The sequence below is a fragment of the Grus americana genome, chromosome 17 (assembly GCF_028858705.1).
Source record: "Grus americana isolate bGruAme1 chromosome 17, bGruAme1.mat, whole genome shotgun sequence".
Taxonomy (NCBI): Eukaryota; Metazoa; Chordata; class Aves; order Gruiformes; family Gruidae; genus Grus; species Grus americana.
Window position 1 is genome coordinate 10,033,506 of NC_072868.1, and position 23,262 is coordinate 10,056,767.

General features: G+C 53.3%; 2 protein-coding genes across 3 annotated transcripts in view; one reads left to right on the plus strand and one right to left on the minus strand.

Annotated features, from left to right (window-relative positions):
- Positions 1–7,083, plus strand: part of DNAJC5 (DnaJ heat shock protein family (Hsp40) member C5) — a 34,573-nt gene extending 27,490 nt beyond the window's left edge. For both annotated transcript variants that reach the window (XM_054845345.1, XM_054845346.1), the window contains one exon: positions 9–7,083. In XM_054845345.1, coding sequence (XP_054701320.1) covers positions 9–112 — 104 coding nt within the window. In that variant the 3' untranslated portion in view covers positions 113–7,083. The remainder of the gene's footprint in view (positions 1–8) is intronic.
- Positions 7,084–10,429: 3,346 nt separating this feature from the next.
- On the minus strand, positions 10,430–11,624 carry LOC129214266 (corticoliberin-like). Its single transcript, XM_054845633.1, has 2 exons — positions 11,610–11,624; positions 10,430–11,042 (listed from the first exon to the last, which is right to left on the minus strand). The coding sequence occupies exon 2, from the start codon at positions 11,016–11,018 to the stop codon at positions 10,635–10,637; it is 384 nt and encodes a 127-aa protein (XP_054701608.1). The 5' UTR covers positions 11,019–11,042; positions 11,610–11,624; the 3' UTR covers positions 10,430–10,634.
- Positions 11,625–23,262: the final 11,638 nt, after the last annotated feature.

A 23,262-nucleotide genomic window follows, 5' to 3' on the forward strand; every position in this document is an offset into this window, starting at 1 on the left:
CTTTTCAGAGGCCTCAGACGCACCTATTGTGATACAGCCAGCATCCGCCACAGAGACAACCCAGCTCACAGCTGACTCTCACCCCAGCTACCACACTGATGGATTTAATTAAGTTAAGGATACACTGTAATTAGAATGGATTTAAAAAAAAAAAAAATACATGGCCAACTCAACACTAGAATCATGAACATTAGCAGTAGAGAACGGGGAGGGGGAATAATTCTGCCACAGTAAGAAGGCAGCTTTCCAACCTGCCGAAAATATTTTGTAATCCCTTCAGCCTTTTGTCACCTTTCAGTGTCGTATCTTGATGATACGTGAAGTGCTGTAGCATGCAGTATTTAAAGCAGTTTAGCTACGGTCTTAATTGTTTCCTTTTTTTTTTTTTCCTTTTCTTTTCCTGTTTTTTTTATAGCATGTATGGAGTTATGTTAAATGTCTGTGGTGTAATGTATTGAGTTGTCACAATATAAGTGTGATGGAGACATTCTGCATTTTAAGCAGTGGTACTGGCCTAAAAATGAGATTTAAAAAGTTTCACAGAAGCCACCATTCTTCCATACAGCTGAGCTGTCGAAGACCTTTAAAAGTTCATGATTTTCATTTGAGTGCAACAAATCAATTCTTTTATTCCTCCTTCTATTCCTGTGTTGTTATCTAAGCAAGTTTACAAAGCCAAGAACCAAAAAATGCCAGTCCTGCAGAGCTGGAGTTCTCTCTAATGCTGGTTTTCAGCTTAAATAAATCTACCTTGAAAAATAAAAAAGGGAGAGTTTCCAATCTTTGAAAGGTAAAAACAGCTCTTTACGTGTAAGGCGATCTTCAGTGACAATGTAACCGCAAACTGTAGCTTGCCACAAAACCAGCTGTGACTGGGCTTATTTGGTGGTGGCGGTGGGATTTTAACTTCAAGCACAATTCTGTTTTGGTTTGAGTTCAGTCGTTTTCCTGAAATGCTAAAGACCAAATAGTGCAGCTTTTTTTGAATGCATGAGAATCTTAAAGTGAAACTGGTTAATTGGTTTTCACTGAGCAAGTGAGTAAAACGCAGACAGTGGGCAACAGCATAAATGTTTAAAAAAAAAAATTGGGTTTTAAAAATGTGTTCTAATAATTTGAGATTCTGATAGACAAATGGGTTATTACGTATCTTTTTTTAAAGCTTTTATAATATACTAGCCCTTTAATTTTCTCATGAATAGCTTTGTGGAGTACTTAAATGGATTTTTAAGAACAAAACACCTTTCTTTGTGTTTATGTTGTATAATTTGCACATTGTCTTGCATTTAGATGTGTTTACACCGGTGTTTTTCTTTTCCTCAGAACAGCTATGGGGAAACCATTGAAAGGTTTCCTGTGCTATTTTGAAACCAAATCATGTTTGAATATTGTTTTAGAACCTGTGGTTTATTGAAATTTAACTGTTTAAAAATCATTTTAGGCAGCAGCTGAATTGCTGGTATATTTTGTTGTTAATAATCTTGCTTTAGATGTTATGGAGTCAGGATCCCAGAGAACCTACACTTGGCACTTTTAGCAGTTAATTACAGCCTCTTTAATTTTGATTTATATGGTTTTATATCACAATGCCTCTGCTGTCTTTTGTATCCCCCGTCTCCCCTGTTCATTTTTCACCTATTTCTGTTGAGGCTATTTGCAGCCTTCCACACGGCGTTTGCTTTGAAGGTCTGTCATGCTGCTCTTTTACAAGATCCAGGTATTACTTTTGAATGGGGTAAAGCACTGTTGGTCTGTAAGAAAACCCTCAGAAAATGAAGGGCACTCTCCTGCCAGAGAATCGTTCTGTATTTTCACGCTATCTTTGCATGAGCTGGAAACGATGGAGCACATAAAATCAGATGTGAAACCATGTTAAACATCCTGGGTAGAAGAAAATGCGAAGTGGGGGATGTTTGCACAATCAGACTTTCCTGTAGCTGTTGGTACAAGCACGTCTCTTGCCTGCATGTGAGCTTGTTGCGAATAAGCATGCTTTTGATAGCACATCAGGTCCCAAAAATTCAAAAAGAAATGTTACTTTTAATTAACTGGTTAGATTTCAGCAGCACACTTGTTAAGTCATTTCTTCCTCGTCAATAATCCTTTTAGACCTGAAACTTGGTGGTTTATTGGAAGATACTTTTAACTTTTTCAGTCTGGAGAACTCTCTTGGGTGGCCTTGAGGACAGTTGTGTATGATTTGGCTTGAGGTCCTTGTTTAATTAAAGTCTTGGTTTGACCCCTTGGAATGAAAAGCAATGTTTAGGCTTAAAAAAGTAACGTCACATTGGCTGTCCTTGTAGATTTTGCCTGAAGCCTGTTCTTGACGTTGAACTGCACACTGGAATATGCTTGAATATCTGCAGGCTTTGTCCCCTAAAAACTCACTGGTTAAAATTGTGTAAATTATGTTTTTGGTTTAAAAAAAAAAAGTGTTGGGGTGTTTTTTGGCTTTGTAAATGAGCATAGTTGGTCAGAGTGATTCGGATGAATGAGGAAAAGGCTGTTTCCCTTGTACCATAGTTTCTCCTACTCCGTCTCCCTGTGTTCATCTAGGTGGGTAACACAAAGCTGGTGGTTGCTCCGCTGCGGAACATCTGTGACCCCCGATGCTGGGGGCTGGGTGTCAGTGTTAATTTGGAATAATACTCTTACTTCTTAACCCCTCTAGGCTACTTCTGCTGCACCAGAAAGGTTGGTGGGAGGTTGTGGCTCCAGGGAGGTGTGTAACACTCCTGGAGCCGGAACCAAAACGTGGGCAGGGAATGAGGATTAGAGGCGATACCGTTACCCGTGTTTCGTGTTGCTGAGGAAAAGGTGACATCCAGGATAAATTTGTGGGTTTAGTTCTTTGCTGAGCAAGGCATGGGGTTGAGAGAGACTGCTTTTCTTTCAGATGTGTCCGTGGGTGGTGTGTGGATAGTAAATTAGTCTGTGTGCTGTTACATGCCAGAATGATGTGTTAGATGCTCCAAGGGAAACTACTCTGAGAGCCCGGTAAAAGGGAATGACAGAAAAACACGTTTTTAGATGAATATTCATGGTTCTTGAAACTGTTTTAAGTTTGCCCATGTTGCTCTATAATCTCTGAATTTAAGATGATTGTGTATTAATGTAGTTCTTGAACTACATAAGAAAGCTATCTAAACATTGCTGCTTTAAATCGAAAATTGTGTAATCGGAAGATCAGTAGGTTAATGCCCACCTTTTTTCTGCTCCTGTAGGTAAGGTACAGGAGTATCCTGCGCTAACACGAGTCACACTTCAAAATGGCCAAGTTGAATCCTAGGGAATGCAAAGTTGTATTGGAAATAATGATTAAAAATCTGGTGCAGAGATCACTCAGCAGTTCTGAGCTTGGGCGGATGGAGCTGTGGTGTCCCTGCCGGAGCTGCAGTACCATAGCATTGCAGGCACTGCAGCCCATTACCTGGCTTACGTGCAGAATGTTTCCTTCCAAAACTAAACCTGAGCACAGTTGATCAGTTCAGCGTGCTGCCAGAACTAAAACTTGAGCTTTGATTTTTTTTTTTTTCCGCTGTTGTTTCTTAAAAGTTGTATCATTTTTTACAAGTTGCCTGAGGCCTCTGTTTCAGTAGATCGGCCACCTCCATCTAGCTCATTGAACCTCTTCAGCACCAATTTTCTTAGCGCTTGTAGCTCCTCCTGACGAGGAGGAGTATCGGCGAGAATCTGATCAGGAGACCTTCTGCTGGCTGGTGTTAAGGACCACTGACTTTATTCCTGAGTTGTGTTGCGTCGAGAGCCATCCGTAGCTTAGGGTGAGTAGGGAAAGCTGCTGCCTCGCTGCAGAGAGGGCTCAGGCACCATCCATCCCTCCTGCCCGCGGCAGAGCTGCCGGAGAAGGAGGTGGTTTGTGCTGGACCTGCGGTGCCCTGTCCTCCCTGGGGATGGGGAAATCCCTAACGCACTGTAGTACAACCAATTGTACGCTTCACTTGAAGTGAACGAAGGGGCATTGCACCTGTTAAATGCCAGTTTCATTTTGTTAGTGATGTTTGTAGGAAATTCTTAACTATTTATCTGTATATACATTTGTTTATGTAAACCTCAGTGGCAATAGGGTGTAGATTTCTGCTGATTCCACACAGTGACGTTTTAGAGCCATGTTACCTTTTTAGTCTTATTTTTAGATTTGTAATATTTTTAAACTGCTTTAGATATTAGTGCTCATAGTGTTCTTAAAACGTGATGCTGTTCGGGGTTTGGGTGAGCACAGCCTGCAGTCTGAACCTGCTGAGGAGGAAGGCTGGAGCACGGTACAGAGAAATACCGAGTCCTGCAGCAGTGCCGTGGTTGACCCTCCCTGTCACCCTAAAAACACTACAGGTGTAACCAGGGCAGGAGCCTGACTGGAAAGATTCCTGTCCCATCTATAAAGCAGTTGTGTTGTGTGGTGCAGAGGGACACCAGTGTGCTTTTGGGGGGGGTTATATCAGAGCATTCGTACCGAGAGAGGTACCTGCTGTTCTCAACTACTTTCTGCCCTTTGTCTGTCCGGTGCCCTTTGGTGTTCTCGACATTTCCAGATAATTTAGGAAATGAGTTTGTGCTGCAGGTTTTTCCTACCCGATGCAACTGGATATTGGCGTCATGTTTAACAGGAGATTCTGGCAAGGTGGTCAGGGAGACTTTTGCAGCCCCTGCCTCGCGTTAATAATTCTGGATGCTGTTTAAATATGCATTAATCTTAGAGCACTGAAACGTAACCCCCCCAGTACAAGTGTTTATAGTGTAAGGTCGGTATAAACTTAACATGCTTAATCATTTGATGCCGCTTCTCTGTATTATAGTGGAAATCATCTAGTTTGTAGCGTATCATTCCACTCAACAACTGCTTAAAATATCTTGAAAGAAATGTAACTGATAGCTAACAAGGTGGCAGGAAATTTGTCAGTGTTCAAGTCCTGCAAGAACCGTAGTCTGCTCCACGTCCTGCGTTGGGAGGCTTACCTGCTATCTGGGACTCGGCAAGACTGAAATTCCCATTTCCTTCCAAGAGGATGCTTTCTTTACAAGAAGAAACTGTGTGAGGGAAGCTGTCTGTCTTTGACATTTGCACAAGCCAAATGCCATAAATCTGGAAGACAAACCTTCGTTTGGAAATCAAATGCCAATGTTACATGCACAGTTCATTTTGTTGTTAAAAGGATAGATGCTGGGAATTTCTGGTGGTTATATATATATGTATATGTATAGAGGAAGCTCTTATATAAAATGGCCATTCATTCTCGAGTGCTGTTGTCTTCTCTGCTCCCTTTCCCGCACAGCCAGCCACGTGGGTGTACTCTTGCAGTCTGAGAGCGGTTGCTTGTCATACCCTTCCAAAAATTTAACGATCTACTTGAATTCTGCGAGCGGCCCCTTGTCCGCGGCCCCTCGGGCTGGACCTAGGCTCTGCCTGCTCCAGCTTCCCTTCGGAGGAGGAAAGGGAAGAAGCCCAACGTGGCGAGGGGCCATCTCTGGAATGACTTGGACTTGTGCGGGCTGGTACGTGGGATGTCTTGAAATGTGGTGGATGCGCTCATCGCCGGAGGCGTAAGAGAACACCTTGATTTGGGTTCTTCCCTTACAGTAGTTTTCACCAGGTCGTAATCCCCAAAGCGGGACTCGGTGAGCTCACAGAGCAAGGTCCAAACCCGCGCTGTAGGCTTCGGGTTGCAACATCATGTGTGTGTACGTATGTATATATGCACATATGTATATATTTATACAACAGGTGTGCGCCTAGTACTTGCTGCTGTTTTTTCTTCGGTGGTAAAAATGTGAAATTTGGCTCAAAGTAGTGCTGTGAGCTCTCAGCCAGACAAGTGGAAGGTGTCAGTTTTGTGTGTCCAGAATTGTGCTTTCTCCTTTCAGCTGCAGGAAAAAACCAAACAAGATTTGTCAGGTGAAATGACTGGTGAGGGGAACGGTGGAAGGATCCTGTTGTATAAATAAATGGATAGTACAAGTGGGAGAGCTGTGCTTTTTGAAAAGGAAAAGCAATCTTCTACTCGCGAGGTCTTCCCTCCTTGCTCAAGTGAACTTACACTTGAATAATGTGGCGTGCTTGCACAGTCTGGTCCAGTTTCTCAATTTACAGTGCTTGCAGGTTGGATTCACGAGGACTTGGGGTTATTGTGAGTCATAAAACTGAAGTTAGGTGCTGGTCTGTGTGAAGGCACAAGGATTGTGGCCAGCGTATGTGAGTACCACCACTTCACTTCCACTCGTACCAGGCAGAGCCTGCGGCCAGCCCTCCGCAGCTGTTTTGTTCCAGGGGCTGCTGCCCGACACGCACAACCCCGGGGGGTTCTGTGGCATGGCAGCAGTGGGGGAATATTGGGGGGATTGCTTTACCGCTTACATGTTTGGAGTTCTGTTTGTGTCCACGGTAGATGAACTCCGAGGTTTGCCACGTTCCAAACTCTCGATGTTTCCTCGCCTGGATGCGTTCCACCTGAGCCCGTTGCTGTCATTCCTCCTTCCATCGTCCCCACCTTCGCCCGCTTTTCTGGGGCTGGGTGTGGATGGTTTGGTTTGTGTTATCGCAGACATCCGAGGCGGTTTATATTCATTTTGCATGTGAGCAAGGCCCTGAACTAAGTAATTCGTCACGGGGTTTGGTTGTATTGGCCTCTTTACGAAGCCTGAGAGAGCTCAGGACGCCGGGAGAGAATGCGTTCTGCGTTTGCACTGTACTTCACCTCGGCCGGGGCGGGGTGGGGGGAGCCCATCTTTAAAAAAGAAAAAAAAACTTGTAAAAAACCAAAAAAACCCCCACAATTGAAGTATAAATGCATCTGAAAAGCAATTATAATATAGACATATATATATTTTGTTATGTTACTAAAGGACCATACTTGGAGTTGTATGTAAGTAGATGTGGCTGTCTGAACTTTGTGGATTGTAACACTCGATACTACTGAGCTCCTGTACATACACGCAGTTATGGCAGAAGGAATTATTTTATGTTTCAGCATGGTAATTTGTGTATCGTATGTCTGAATATAAACTAAAATAAAGATTGCTAAGTTATCTGAAACCACTGTTGTAAAATAAATGTTTTCAATGCAGAAATGCGCATTGCCTTTTTCTTTCCTTACCTTCACGCTGGAACTCCTCACAAGAGGAGGGGTCTGTGGGACCCGGAGCAGCGGGGCCGTGGTGGCCTTGGGTGGGACGTGGGAGAGTTCTCCCGTTGCCTGCCGTCGCCTGGCCGGGCACACCGCGGTGCCCGGCAGCTCCTCGGCTCTGCCTCTGCGGTTGTATGCAGCTGCCCCCTCTTGCACCCACCATCCCCGGCATGTTTTCTGAGCATTAAAGGCAAAAAACCTTTGTATGATGCCAGACTGCGGCAGGTATTTGGGTGTAAATTCAAGTTAGAGTTGCCAGGCAGCGTGAGAAATGATTGTGGGGCACCGGGGACAGGGCCAGCTGCTCCCGCCTCGGTGGAGGTCTGTGTCTGCAGTAAAAATACCCTTTTCTGAAGAAGCTGGTGTCGTCAGAGACTGGTTTGCTCCTGGTGGTGGTGGTGGAGAGAAGCAAAGATGAGCGAAAGCTGTGCCATAGGCTGCTGTGAGACCTTTCACAGCCAAGATGGGGATCAGGGCAGTGTAAACTTGAGTCCTGCACCCAGGTGTGTGGCGGATGAAAGGCCACCCGTGCTGCGAGGTGGCACCGGCGGCTTTTAGTACCTGTCTGGCTTCCCTGGGATCGGTCGCTTTGAAGAGGTTAATGCCACGTTTGATGGAAATCCGCGGGAAGGAGGAAAGCACAAAATGGTGCTGTTTCGACTCGGTGCCTGTGCCCAGTCCCGTTCCAGCCCCTCGCCCTGCAGGACGGTTTCCCGGGAAGATGGTCCCGCTGGCAGCTGGAGGTCGGAAACGCCGGACCTGAGCAGGGACCGTTTCGGCTGCCTTTCGCTGGGGAAGTGTCGGGTGGTCAGGCGCCTTCTGGCTGCGCTGCCCAAAGGTGCTGAGGGATGGAGCGTGGTGGGTCTGGCTATTCAGATAAAGTGACATTTGCCATTGGAGACTTTTGGTTATTTCTTTATCGGCTGTTCGCCCCTCATAACAAATTAAACCCCTTCACGTGTCACTTTGGGGTTTGTATCATGGGCTACTTCTGTGTACAAATTTCACCCCGAGTCAGGATGAAACCTGGTGCCCACATATGGCCGTCCATCGTGGGCAGGCCCGCTGCTGCCTTCTTCCTTCGCTTTCCCATCGCTTTGAAATGTTAAATACGAACAGTGACCAGCGTGCTGACGGCCAAAGGACGCTCTGCCTGCGGCCAGCAGCTGAAGGAGTCCCTGCCTCTCCGCACCTGGGAGCCTTCCCCAAACCCAGCTCAGTTCCATCCTGCCCCCGTGCTGAGCGCAGCCCCACGCCGGCAGCACAGGCAGGGGCTGGCAGGCAGCGGTCCCCACGCAGGCTGCGCTGGGAACGGCCGGTGTTTGCGGGAGGGGGATTGGGGCAATGGGGGGGGGTCTGTGCCCCAGTGCAGGACACAGCATGGAGGGAGGGGGCCAGGTCCCCTCGGGGGGGGCTGTGCTGCTCTTGCTGCTGATGCGGTCGGGAAAGCTCTTACACAGATGTCAGTCTTCCTCCAAGAGCCACCAAACTCGGGCTTCGTTACACCTTGTCCCAAACCGTTGGCTGTCACGCTAAAACGCCCAGACTTGCTGTGTGGCTGGGAAGCGGCGGCTTTTGGAGCTGTTTGCAGTGATACCGGAGGAGGAGAAGCCCCGTGTGGGTCTCCGGGGCAGCTCCCAGCCTGGAGCTCGGAGCAAACCCTGTTTGTAAAAGCTGTGTCTGCCCCAGGAGGGCTCTGTGGCCGCTGCAGCTGGAGGACACGGGGCTGCTCCAGCCAGAGCTCGCCGGCACCCACGGACAGTGCCGGATCCCTCATGGGGCAGGAGTCACCAGTGCCTGCCAAACCACTGTCCCCAATGCAGCATCCCAGAGGGAAATGTCCCTTACAGCCCCCCGGGGAGCTGCTCGATGCCTGGTGGCACCTGGGGACACTGCGGTGCTGGGGACCCTGCTGAGGCAGCCCCAGCCCCCAGCAAGGCTTGGAGCGGGTGGCAGTGCCCAGGCTGCCGTGGCCCCGTGGCTGTGGGCACCCGTTGCACCGGGGCTGACGGGGCTCGCTGAAGGCAGGGGGCATCCTGGTTGCAGGCTGGGATCCTTCACTTCAGTGAGGCAGCGAGGGCAGAGGTCCCCATCTCATGTCCCAGACCACCCCCTGAGCCCTTGTCCTGCCTTAGGCTGCTGCTGGCACCCAGCACCCTGCAAGCAGCAGAAATCATCCTCCTCCTCCTCCTCCTCCCACTGGGTCTGGGGGCCTCAGCTCAGCCGGTCCCAGACCCCCCCTCCTGCCCCAGCGAGGGTTAAAAGAGCTTCTGAGCCACTTGGGCTGCCTCCGCCTGTATGTAATTGCCTCTGGTTTAACAAACCGTTCTTCCCTTTCCTTGCGGTAATTACTGCTTTTATGTATGCCTTACCTTTTTTTCATAATAGGAGAAAAAAATGTACCTTTAGAGGAAGGAAAAAAAAGAAAAACCCACCCAGCCCACAAAGCGATCACAGCACATTAGCAGTGCGGGGAGAAGCTTTGTCCACCAGCTTCAGAGAAGATCAAGCTTGGTCTGAGAGACCCGGGACTGTTCTCCAGGATATTTTTGGTTGCCAACACCGGAGCCACTGCTAGCGCAGCTCTGGAAGGAGGATGAGGAGGATGAAGGACCTTCGGGTCCCTGTGGGATGCTGATGTCTGGCTGCATGGGTGATGTCCTCACGGGTGATGCTGATCCCTCACAGGCTGCTGATGAGCTGTGGTGTGGCGTCACCACCCACGTCACATCCCAATCGACTCAAGACCCTCTTGCAGGACTGACTGCAAGCCCCCCCATCCTGATGCCGCAGCTATTTGTGCAACCTCGCTTCTTATTGTGCGGCTGCATGGTGGTTTTTCACATGCATGCGTGTGTCCATATGCACACGCGTGTATGTCCCGTGCTCCTGAGTGGTGCGGCTCGTGCCTCTCCCGCCCGAGGAACAAAGTTCCTCGGGCGGGAGAGGCACGAGCCGCACCACTCAGAACGCTTTATACCGGTGCCTTTCACCTAGGGATACATTTGGGATTGCTCCGGTGTTTTGGGGGAGACCTTATCTGGGTCCATAGGTGGTGGTAGGGATGGAGCAGCTCTGGGAGGTGGAAAGGATGCTCAGTACCCATGATTGCTGCAACATTGGTATGTCAAATCATTCCCAAATCCTGTGTTTGCAAAGGGGGTGGATCCAGAGGGCTCAAAATCAGGGATACCCCCCCCCCCACGGGGGGGGGGAGCAGAGGAAAGAGTCACCTTTGTCAGTAGGGCTGGGGGGGGGGATAAGCGCAAAAGCATGGCAGCGGGGCAGGTGCGAGGGCAACTTTAATGCACAACAGCGAGAGCAACACGCGGGACGCAGCGACGGGGACCCCACCAGACAAGGGGAGGGGGGGCTCCCTGGGCACGGCTCCAGCCCCGGGCTGGGCAGCAGCATCCCCCCCCCCCCGCCTTCTTCTCCGCTCTGCCATGGCTGTTCGCTATGGGGTTGGTCTCCATTATCCCCCATGACCCTCCCTCATTTTCCTATACTTTGCAGCAAGAGCTTATTGCTGAGCGCCTTCTGGGCCAGTCTCTCCTCCCGGGACATCTCCAGGAACTCACGCAGGAGGTGGAAGGTGAGATCCAGAGAGTTGGGTTTGCCGTCTCGCCTCTTGCCGGTTTGCAGCGCCCGTGGAGTGCGAGGGACCGGAGTGGGCTCTGCCCCACGGGGCTGGCACAGTCTTTGGGGCAGGGGACCGGCGGCAGGTTGGGGGGCTCCCGGCCAGGACTCCCAGGTGGGTTGGGGGGCCAGGGTCAGCCTGCGGGACGGGCCCCGGGGCCACTGCAGGGGCGAGCAGGTCTCCGAGGGCAGGAAGAGCAGGACGAGGACGGAGGCAGCTGAAATCATCCTGACCCGCATCGCAGCCGCTCCGGGGCCAGATGCCTGCAAGAGCCCCCCCCACCCCGGACCCCCACATCCCCCCCCCCCGCTGCGGTCAGGGGGCACCCGAGGGACTTCACACCCCTGCTCCAGGGATGAGACCCCCTGGGGACAGAGCCCCCCGGGATGGGACCCCCAAGGATGAGACCCACACCCCCGCAGATGGGATCCCCCCTTCCCCGTCCCTGGGACAGGATCATCCTGGGGACAGGACCCCTCAGGGGCTGGAACCCCCCACCCGGGGATGGGACACCCGTGCTCCTGGGATGGGACACCCTTGGCAGCTGCGACGGGACCCCCCGGGATCTGGGACCCCTCGGAATCTGGGACCCTCCTCCTCCTCCTGGCACAGCCCACCCCCCCCCTCCTCCCGCCGGGGCCGGGACCCTCCTTGCCCCCGGGCACGGGACAGCCCCCACCCCGGGCATGGGACCCTCACGCCCCCAGGACCGGACACTCCCCCCCCGGCCTTGGGACCCCCCCTCCCCGGGCCGGGCCCGGCCGGACGTCCCGTGGGGGTGGCTGCCCCGGTTCCCCGGCCCCGTGGGTGCCCGCCCCGGCCGCGCTCACCGCTCGCCGCCGCTCCGCCCGGCAGGACAGGACGCACCGCACCGCACCGCCCGCCCGCCCGCCACCGCGCTATATAGGGGCGGCGCGGCACCCACGTGATCGCGCTATAGCCGGGCGGCGCGGTGGGGGGGAGCCCCCCCCCCGGGTGACGCGGCGCGGGGCCGGGGCGGCGGGAGCTGTCCGCGGTGCTGAACGGCCGCGGCGAGGGGCGGGAACCGGGGGGCACGGGGGAGCGTGGGGGTGAGAGTCGGGGGGGGGGGGGCACCCGAGGGTACGTGGGGGCACACGGGGGTACGTGGCGGTACGATTCTGGGGGTACACGGGGGGAGACGGAGTGAGACCCTGGGCAGGGGGCACATGGGAGTATGTGGGGGTGAGGAGAGGTGCGTGTTTTGGGGGATATATGGAGGGGCTCATGGTGTGTGCAGGGGTGTGTGTGCAACGGGACACAAATGGTTTGAGGGGTGTTTCTGTGTGTGTGGGTGTCAGAGGGGTGGGGGCGGTTGGGAGATGAGAGAGAGGCAGGAGGTGTGAGAGAGTGTGTGTGTGTGTACACATGCGTCTGTGTGGGTGTGTACACGTGTGTCCATGAAGGACCCTCTGTGTGTGACGGGGTGACTGGGGGTGCTGCGGGACCAGCTGGCTGTGCCCCCGCTGCTGCATCGCACTGGGACCGTGTTTCAGACACGAATCCACACTCAGTCCCCTGCAAACCCCCACAGAGCATCGCGGTCCCCACAGGGCCATGTGTGCCTGCAGTGGAGGGGCACGCCGGGGTGCACACGCATGTGCGGGGCTGGCCCAGAGCCCTGCAGCTCTGCCTTTCACAGGGAAAGTTTTCCTCGCCGGCACCAGCGGCTCCTTCGGAAGTTGCCCGGCAAAGTCAGCCCTGGCACCCTCGCCGGCTCCTCTGAGTGATTCATCGCCTGGTATCACGCAGATGAAAACTTCACTTTCAGAAGCGTAAATGTGCTTCTGGAGCCCAACTTCCCTCTTTGGTGGAGTACAAAAGGCATGTTCTTTCCCTGGCCTGATCGCCCAGCACAGGTACACGCCTCTGGGTGCAAATCGAGATCCAAGGGATCCATGCACGTGATTCATTTGCCTTTTTCCTCCCTCCCTGCTGGAGCTTCCATCATTCAGCACTTGGAGCGCAGCAATCACTTCATCTTGCAAAAGTGCTGCTGTCTCTAAAATTAAAATTCCCTCATGAGGAATAAACATTTCAAGAGAAGGGGAAAAAAAACCCAAAACAACCCACATGAACTAGAACTTGAATGAATGGCAACCTCCTCCCACCCCCAACCTCCTCCAGGTCAGGAGCCACCCAAAAAATCGATGGCTCTGGTGCTTTCTGGAGGGTTGCTGGGAAGGGCTAAGGGGATTTGTGGGAGCAGCGAGCTGGGGGCTCCCCTGTACCCCCTCAACTGCAAAATGACGCTTAGCAGAAGCAAAGTGGCCATCGGGCGGGAGGGAGGGGGGGGAGCATCCGCCTCCCAGTTGCTTTGTGCGTGGTGCATTGTGTAAGTCCTTTTCTTTACTGAATCATCAAGAACCGCTGCAATTTCCAGTGCTCCACCTGAGCCTCTTTTCCCTCTGTCCCCCGAAGCCTGACCCCGTGCCGTGGCTGTGCCGGGTGCTGAGTCTGTCCCCGCCGTGCTGGCAGGAGCCCTCAGCCGGGGGCTGCCGCTGCCCCCCTGCCTGCAGCTCCCAGGGCACCTCCCAGACCTGGTGGGTGCTGAGGGCAAACATGACCCCCCCCAGATCCCAGGAGGAGAAGGAACTGGTTCCACCGACGACTGGAGCCCTGGCCCCAGGGAGTCCCAGCACAGGGGAATGGAGCTGCCTCACCTGTGCTGCCTGGCTGCTTGTGGGGGCTCCTGGCACGGTTTTAAGTCTCCTGGAAGTTGGGTCAGGACTCAGCGGGTGCTGGTGCTCCCCTGCCTGCTCCCCTGCCTGCTCCTCTGCCTACCCAGCTCCCCCCTACCTGCCTGCTCCACTGCCTGCCCAGCTGCTCCCCTGCCTCCCTGGCCCCTCTTTGCCACGGGCAGTCTTGGTGCAACACGTGCAAGTGAATCTGGGGCTTATTTTTGCACAGGCCAAGCATGGGACAGGTGACCCCAGATGACTCAAGGTCACAGGAGCTGAGGTGACAGAAGGAGGCACTGCCAGCCAGGGAGCCCTCGCTGCAGGGGTGGCCCACGTTTCGGGGCTGCTCTGCCCTCCGGCTGCAGTGGCTGTGCCCGGGTGTCCCAGCGGCAGCGATTTTGGCTGCTGCCCTGCACGTGGGGCTGGGCTCTCCTTGCAAAACTTTTTGCCCGATCTCCTGGGCCACTCTGCAGAAGCAGCACTTGGGAGGGCCAGGGGCTGCGGGGGGGAGAGCAGCAGCAGGAGGGGCCAATGCCCAGAGGGAGCATCACCTCTGGGGCTCCAGGGGCCACCCTGGCTCAGGAGGAGGGAGCCAGCGGCTCTGGGCAGGGATTGCTGCTCCTGCACTGACACCCTCACAGCCAGGAGCAGACATGGGGAGATGCAGCTCGGTTCATCTGTCACCCCCATGACTAGCGCTGGGGCTGGTAACGCTTTAGACCATTTTGTTTTAGGATTAGTCATTTAATTGTAGGAAAGACAGTGAATCCAGCAAGTGCATCTTGTACTCGTGTTTTATTTAGGAAGCTCAACTTGGAAAATTAAAAAAAAAATATTTTTTTTTCTCCTCCCTTCATCAATTACTGACACGTTCAGCGCTGAAGGGCCCCGCGTGCTGCCTGGGGATTCATTATCGTCACTTTTAGGGATGTCACTGTCTCTTCCTCTAGTCAGGAGTGCAAGGAGCGACGTGTTAATGATGCTTTCAGGGATGCCAAATTCACCCCGTGGCTGCGCTCATTGGCTCGCAGAGGTATGGATCTGGCGGCCTCGCAGCTGGTGGGAGTCAGAGAGGCTCCTAATTAGGCACTTTTAGCACTCGGAGCCTTCTGTCTCGTGAACAGCAAATCGCACGCAGCAGCCGCTGCTTCGCCGACCATGACAGCTTTGTCGCTAAAGCGTGGCCGAGCTTCCAGCAGCTTCTCCTAAGGAACGGGCGGGATTTGCCGGCCACTTCCCTCCCTTTGCTCCTTGGGGGCTGACACCCTCCTCGGTCCTTCCCCATTGTCACAAACAGCCGTGCCAGGGTTCACACGCGTATCAGTGAAAGGCTGCAGACAAAGCTCTGGTGCCCCTCTGCTCCCCGCTGTGCATCCCCCGCGTGTCAGGTGGAGGGGGCGGTCATGGTGCCGGTGGGGGCTGGCGCTGCCCGTCCCGCTCTGGAGAAGGCGTCTCATGGGCTGACGAACCTGAGATTGACCCTTATGTTTCACCATTCTCAGGTTAGACAGTCCTCGAGGTGCCCCTCGCTTGGGCAGCCGCCGAACCCCTGCCATGTGCCTCACACCATGTGCTTGCCCAGACCCCCCAACCTTTGAGGAATTTAGAAGAGAAGATGCTGGTGGGAGGCTGTTTTCCCCTGGGGCCACCTTGATGCACAGGGCAAGGCTGTTGCAGAGGGAAAGGGGTGTCTGGCAGGGCTGAACCCCTGCCTGCACACTGCCTGCACTGGGCTGGCAGCTCGCCCTCCATGCTTTCCCCTTCTTTTTCGTTCCCACCATTGCACATTGCTGGGGTGGCTCGTGGCAGCACCCAGGACTGTTTCTGGGCTCGGCATCCTGAAGCGGGTGCTGAGAGGGGCAGGAGGAGGGATGTGTCCCTGGGCCGGGGACGTGCAGCCATGGGCCAGCTGAATGGCCACATCCGTGGGTTTAACAGCCAGAGGTGGACATTTTTGTCTGTGCTATCAGCTGGCGCTGGGACTCTGGTTTTACAGTGGGTTTGCCTGTGGGACCTCTCCAAACCTCCTAATGTCCCCAGCCGCCTGGCCCTGCACGCTCCCATGTGAGCTTTGATTGAAATTCCTGCTCAAGCCAAACTGCTGCAGCACATGGGCATCTCCTTCTGATTCAAACTGGAGCAGCCAAAGGGCTTTGCTCCTCTAAGGAACTGGTCATGGCCCTGCAGGTTTTGCAACTGCAAAGTGCAGGCAGGAGGAGGGCTCGTGCCGTGCATACGGGACTTGTCCCTCTGCAGCCACCGAGGCGAATGGCAGGAGGTGCCCAGGGCCTCTGGGTGCAACAGCGGCACCAGGCAGGGACCCAGAGAGAGCCGTTGGTGCAAACCCTCTCCGGTCAAGCCAAATGCGTGGGCTTAGCAAGGTTGGGAAGGAGAAGCAGAGATGGTCACGGCCACCAGACAGTGGCAGGGGCTGTGAGTGCACAGCAGCTGGGCTCTGCCCACCCTGCGCCCTGTGCTTCTCGCAGCCTGGCTGTGCGTGGTCCTGCGTTCGGTGGTGGAGGAAAACGTCACCCTTTACCTTGATGGGAGCAGGGAGGAGGGTAACCGCGTGAGTGCGGGCCCTTTGAAATCCTGGTCCTACTTCTCTCCTGTGTTGATTTTTTTTTTGTTGTTTTTAAAATAAAGGAGGTGCATGCCTGGGTGTGCTACAGCCTCTTGGTAAGCGCATGACGGGGGCTGTATGGCGCGGGAAGGCTGCACGCCTGCGCCGACAGGCATCGGCTGCATTTCAACACGCGGAATGAGCTGGGGACAGTCTCGGAGAGGCAGCACGTGTTGCAGCCCAGCTCCCCTGGTGCAGAGGTCTGTAACTGGCTGTGTGGGGCAGAGCGCGGGGCTCCGTGAGCCTGGAGGGGCTGAAATAACCCAGTGCTGCTGTTAAACAGCGATACGGCAGCTGCAGTGTCCCGGGTGGGAGTGTGCAGAACCACGTATGGGGCTGCAGGGGACCAAAAGGGACCAAAAGGGCCCTCAGGAGGGGTCTGGGCTTGGCACGGGCTGCGGGGCTAACTCTCTCTTAACTGTTTTTGAGAGCTGCCTGTTCCTGGAAACACCACTAATGGAAAGTCTGCCCACACCCCAGGAAATCCTCTAGCACCTCGTTATCTTCAAATTACCTTCACGTCTAATGCATTTCCCTTGCTGCGATTCCTTGGGCCATCAGCGTCCGAGGTAGGGAAGAGCAGATCTCCTTCCCCTCCGCGGCAGCCGCTTCCATGCTCGCAGACGGCAGCACCCATGCGAGCGGCAGAGCGTGTTTCTGCGGGGGCTGCCCTGGATTTTGAAATTCGGTAACACAAAAATCTTCTACCCGTCTGTGCAGGTAACCGGGAACGTTTCCTGATTCGGCTTCCTAATGCTATGGGATGCTGAGAATCGCTTCTCTGGGGAAGGGGATCTCTGGCCGCCCTTTCTGGCAGCCTCATGGCAGTGTGATGTGCCATAAGCGTGGAAAAATGAATGTTAAAAGCCCATCGAGTAAAATGAGTGAACTAACTACAAAATCCAAGGGAAGGATTTTTCAAGTTTGACACCCATAAGCTCCATGCAAGAGGTGAGTGGGCCTAGAAAAGCTGTCAGAAAAAGGCACAGAGGAATCTGAGATCCATTTTCAGCCCCTTTCTTGATTTCTTGCTTCACTTGTATCCTAACGCATTGCCACGTGTACGGTATGGACAGAGCCAGGTGCACCTCTAGGTACCTACCCACGTGCAGCCAAGAAAATCTATTTCAATGGAGCCATTCCGGATTTGCCCAGGAGCAAAGGAAAAATAATTTTTTCAGGCAGGAACTAAGGGGATTGCAGAGCCACAGCACAGCTTTAGCTTCTCAAATACCTCTATTGGAAATCTGTGATTGGCCTTTGGTGACTTTTAAGCTTTGCATTATGGGCTTGAAAAGACCAAAAGAAGAGAAAAAGCCAAATAGAATTAGTTTCCCTGAGCAAAGTTAAGTTTTAGTAAGTTTGGGATGGAGCAATGAAGTAGCAGCAGACTCCTCCCGACCTCCCCCATTGCAAGAAGGAACCGAGCAGAGACATGGTAAGGACTTCTAAGAATAATTAGAAAACACTTCTGTGGAAGGGAGAAAAAGAAGGTGCAGGGCAGCGCCTGCCTTACCTGTGAACCCGCCTTGTCCCTGGGACGGCGAGGCAGGGGCCAGCTCCTCTGCGCCGGCTGCCCGGCCCCGGCCCCTCTTGCCTGTTCTCCTCCACCCTGCAACCCCCACGCCAGCTTTTATGGCCTTTCTTGTCACTCGGCTGAGTTGAGCCGGGCTACAGCGAATTGCCACACTTTCTGCTGGCTTCCTGTTTGTTCATCGCGAGCGTCTGTGGTAAAATTTCCATTACACGCTGGACAGACAGGGCGGCAAAGAGAAGTGAAGCAAAAAAAAAAAAAAAAAGAAAAAAACACCAAACCCAAACCCACCCCAACTCAGTGCTTTAGCGGTTCTCTCAACTCATTTGAAAATGAGAAAGTGCCTGGCTGCTGTTGGATAGAGAGGGAGGCGAGGAGGGATGCTCTGGCTACGGGAACTGCAGAGCATCCTTGGGCACGAAGCTGCTCTGGGTTCCCCTCTTCCTATCCCTGAGGGGATGGAGAGGTTCTGTTCCTCAGTTCAGCAACCAAAAAGATCCTCATTTCCACCCCACTCACCAAAAAAAAAGTGTTTCCTAAATGTTGCCTTTCTGAATGGAGCCAGAGCACTGGCAAAGCTTCATCGTGCCCTGACCGAGGGCTGCAGCACGTGTCTGCATCCCCCTCCACCTAAAGCCACTCCAGCTCAGCCAGCAGATCCTCCACCGAGGCCAAACCTGGAGTGGAGAGCAGCTCCCATGTCTAAGAAAGCAGATCTGGAAGGGACTGATTCATTTTGATCTTCTATTAATCCTTGGCACACCCAGAAGAGCCATTTTGGCTGTAGAACAGAGGAAAACAAAGGAAAAGGTGGAAAACCGGCTGCTGTGACCATGCAGATGCTACCAAAGGATCCAGGCGCATCTGAAGCAGCGTCCCTTGGTCCGGAGGGGCACAGCGCATGCACTCCTGTGGGGTCGGAGCAGCGTGCGTTACACGGCAGGACACATGGCCACGGGGCCACCTCTGCACTTTGCCACCTCTGCAAAGGGCAATTTCCATCGGCCGCTGCGCAGAGTCTCCGACAGCTGCTGGTCTGGCAACAGCCCGTGTTTCTCCCTTAACCCCACCAGCACCCTGGGCTGTCCCTGTCTTTACCCAGCTCTGTGCTGGGCCCTGCTTTAGAGGGTGTAAAGCACCCCATGTGCTGCCTTCCGAGCTGAAACGAGGCCAAACGGGTGAGCAGTGGTAATGGTGGAGGGAGGCAGTCTGGTGGCTCAGGGACCTGAGCTTGATTTGCTGCCTTGGATGGGGGTGTCGCTTCCTCAGCGCCCCTTTCCAGGAGACCCTGCATGATGGCAGAGGGGCCCTGCCGTAGATCTCCATGGGGCTCGCCTGCAGTCCCGGGGGACGCACGCCTGCAGGCAGGCGGTGAGCCCATCTCCTTCCCTGCACGTTCTCCTTTTGGGGCTGTTGTTTTCCTCCCCGTCCCTGTCAGATGAGGGAGTTACCCCAGCCCGGGCTGCTCAGGGACTAAGCGGTACCTGTAACGGCTTTTATCGCAGCTATTGTTCGCATGAGAAAGGAAGGGAGGGGGGCACTTGCACATTCTTTGGTTTTTTGTTTCAGTTTATTAAAAGCAGAGAAGGAATACTTGGGATCCAAGTGTGTTTTAACGCCCGTGCTTTTCCCAGAGCACAGCTCTCTCCCTCAGCAGTGCCCGAGCTCGGCAGCAGTGGGATGCACGGCAGATCCTGGCACGGCAGAGCCAACCTGGTAGTACCCAGCAGGAACCCTGCGTCTGCAGCCTGCACCCACGGGTGCTCCACACGAAACCTACCCTTCCCTAGCACAGCCTGTGCTGCTACAGAGAAAAAATTATGGTCAGTTAAATAAAGTGACTCTCTCAAGAGCTAGCTGTCTTCCCAGCTACCGTGTGCAAACATGCTGCTGCTTTTGTACCTGAGACTCTGCAACTTATCATTAACACAGTAGTATTTCCCTTTAATTAATATTAAAACAATTGTGGCAGCAAGGAAGATAGTGGAGACAGTTCAATTTTGCAAACATATTTGCTGGGCACTTGGAAATGAAACAGCATCTGAAAAACTCTTGAAGCCTTTGCTGCTGCTTTTCAGGGATGTTGTACCAAGTTCCAAGGCACCAAGTTCCAAGGCTTAGAAAAGAAATCCAGATGAGCTCGGACTGGCTGCTAAAAGCTACCAAATGTGTGCATGCAAAACTGTGCTCACCGCTGTTAACCAAACTCCTGCACCTCCCAGCCCACCGTGACACGTGGAGCAGCCCCGTGTCGGGATGGATCTGCCGCGGTGGCTCGGCCACGGTAGAAATGTGGCACTGAGCATTTCAGCCCCCAGATACTGCTCTCCACCTGCACAAGGCCAGCGGTAACAGCAAGGCAACTGCACAGCCCTGCTCTGAACGTGGCTGAGACATCTGTATCTGCGAACAGGGAGAACCGAGAGGAACTTCCCAAAGTGCTGCATCTTAAAATCCCAAATGCTGGAAGCTTGAGCCGTGGATGCTGTGGTGGACACCAGGTTCCTTCTGTGCTTTGGATCATTTTATTGAACTCTTTCCCAACCCTTTCTCTTCTTGTTGCTGTTATTCAGTCTATGGGTCAATGGGGTCAAATGAATCTTCAGTGTACAGTCGTTGAGGTTGAATAAAGTCTTTTAAATACCTGTGATTTTTATAAATATCTCTGCGGTGAGTGAGCTTGACCAAGGATTGCTTTCAGCAAGAGGCGGCGTGAATTTAACTTAAGGTGTTGGTGAAAAAGTTTCCAGTGGCACCAGGTAAATAACGCGTAATGCGTCGGATGTATTGTCTGATCGTCGTCTCAAATACTCCTCATACAACAGCTTAAAAATACCCCATTTTCCACTGCTGTTTTGATACTGACTTCTGAAAAACCGCCTGTTAGCAGAGCAGTGTTTTTAATGCAAGCCCCGCCAGCGGTTGTTTGCAACAAATTTCCTCGTTTATTATACACAGAAATTAAGCTTTTTTTAATTCTTTTTTTTTTCAGTTGGCCAAGATTGTAGCCTGCAGAGCTGGGGGATGGAGCTAGCAGGTCCAGCGAGCTGCAGCACGCTGCTCTGCCCAGACCCAGGCGCCGGGAGGTAGCAGTGAGGCTGCTGCTTGTGCTCAGTGGCGCAACCCACTCCTGCAATGATTTGCCAAGTTCTCAGATGAGTGGTGGGGCGAGTGCATAGGTTTCAGCCCACAAGTTCTGCCTCTTTCTGTATGAATAGGAAACAAGCAGGTAGCAAGCTCAAAAGGAAAATTAATCATTTGTTCTGACCTGATTGATCACTGGGTTGCTTTCCAGCCCCACCAAGCCCACAAAAGGGGCAGCCACCGGCACTGGAGATGCCTCGGGCAGTTACCTTGGGCAGGCAGCAATCAGATATTTCATCTGTTTCAAAGAAAAGCAGGCCGATCTGCTGCAGAAAGAGAAAATACAACCTGAAAGTTCTCCTCTCAGGTTCTCCTGCCTCGAAATGAGTGTGTTTTCTCTTTGATGGTCAAGCAGATATTGTTCTCTTATTTTATTTTTTTTTTTTTAACTGCTCCAATCTATTTTTAGCGACGAGGGAACGGTGTTCAAGAGTCTCTGCTGCTGGTCAGATCAGCTGTGGTTTGGGCCGCTCTGGACGCCGGGCTGGAAGTCAAACAAAGCCGGTCCCGGCATTGCGCTGGGTCTGCAGGCGCGGCCGGGACTGGGGGTCCTGCAGTGGTGGGGTGGGACCCCAGCTATGGCGGGGGGGCTGCAGCTGAGCCGGCAGGCACCTCACAATAGCAATAAATCAAAAGCCTTTGGGAGTTTTTTTGGCTACTGTAATCGGAGAGCTGGAAGTGTGGCATTGCCCGGGTGTAATGAGAAAAAAAGGTGGGTAGTTTTGGGTTTTTTTCCTCCCCTTTCTCCAGTGTCCCCATGTTTTGGGAGGAGGCTGTGGGGAGAGCGGCTGTGGCTGCCTCAGGGGTGGCTGTCCTGCAGGGTGTCCCTGTTGCTGCACGGTCCTGGCCGGGCTGGTCGGCAGAGGCAGCAAGCTGGAGCTGGAGCAGTGCGCGAGGGCGGCTGCCGCCTCTGCCAGTCAGGGTCTGGGGAGGACTGTGCTTGGCCATGGCAGCCAGGCACCGTGCTACGGCTCAACAAACCACCACATTTGCTCTTTTTTCTGCTTAAACAAAATGGCGTGACTCCCAAGGGGCTGCTTGGGCTGGTGAGGAGAGCGGCGCTGCGGCAGCGGCGCGAGCAGCGCCGGTCGACCTGCTGTGATGTAGCCTCATGGACGGGGGTGCTTAAGAAAGCCTTAGATCGATATCTTGGCAAAAAAGAGTGTTTTTTTGTTCTCGCTTTCACCTCCCCAGCCTGCGAGCGGCCAGCATGGCTGGTGCTGGGGAGCACGCATGCCTCCCGGCCAGGAGGACAGAAAGGCAGAGGCAGAGAGGGGAGCCGCCCGCCTCCCACGCAGTGTTTCCGACGTGGCGTGTTTGCTACCAGCAGTTTGTTGCAAACAAAAGAAATTCAATCTTGTAGCTCTGGTAATGGCGGGGTGGGGGAGAGGGGCCTTGGTGAACTCTCCGGACTATGGCCACGGGAGGCTGAGGGAGTCCAAGATGGCGCCGTGGCTTGGGGACAAGGGCAATGGTGGCAGTGATGAGGCTGCCTGGGGTTGAGGTCAGCATCCACAGCATTTGCTGCTAAATTCACCATCGTCACCTCAAGCAGGGCACAGAGAAGGAGGGGAGGAGAAGGTGCCATATTTTCAAGTGGTGGGAGCAGCCCGCCCTGGGAGGGGAGTGATGGTGTGGGTGCATGGCTGGTTTGCTGAGGTAAAATATGGCTGTGTGGTGATAAAACCTGGGTTTTTCAGGGTGAAGTGTGGATGTGCTGAGGGAAAATGTGAATCTGCTGAAGGAAAATGTGGATCTGCTGAGGGAAAGTGCAGAGCTTCTGAGGCAAAGTTAGGGATCTACTTAGGGAACATGCACATCTGCTGAGGAAAAAATGCAGATCTGAGGAAAAATGTGGACCTGTTGAGGAAAAATGCGGATGTTCTGAAGAAAATTATGGATGTATTGGGTTAAAAGCAAGAATCACCCTGAATGCAAAGGTCTCTGGGACCCTAGGTGCTTCTGGCATGGAGAAAGGTCCCAGAGACCTTTGGGTTGCGTGGTCCCTGTGCCCATGCCCAGGGACCTTAGTGCAGTAGCAAGAGGGAGCCATGCCGCACTCTGCTGTGCCATCATGGATGTGTGTGGGTGGCATTCAGCAACCTGGAAGTGGTGCAAAACAAGATGTGATCTGTGGCTCTGGTGATGCCTCCTCCTCCCCACAGCCTTCACACCCCAATTTTTATCTTCCCATCTCATGGCTGAGTATCCTACAGCTGATGTCTATGCCAGTCACAGGCTTATTGGGCCCATGGGATGGACCATGGGTGCAGGACACCCTCTGATGCTCTACATGGTGGGTCATAGCCCCATTGCACCCAATGCTTCTCCATCTACATATCTCCCTGGGCCACTTCCTACGTGTTACCCATTGAGGGCTGTTACCAGAGGCACAGCAAGGCTGCGTACACGATGTGTCAAGGAGTTTAGATGTGTGGATTGGGATGAAGGATGATGGGGGAGAAGAAGGAGAAGTGTTGTGG

What these genes read in the sequence shown, in the direction of transcription:
- LOC129214266 (XM_054845633.1), bottom strand. Translation starts at nt 11,018, where the DNA reads ATGCGGGTCAGGATGATTTCAGCTGCCTCCGTCCTCGTCCTGCTCTTC.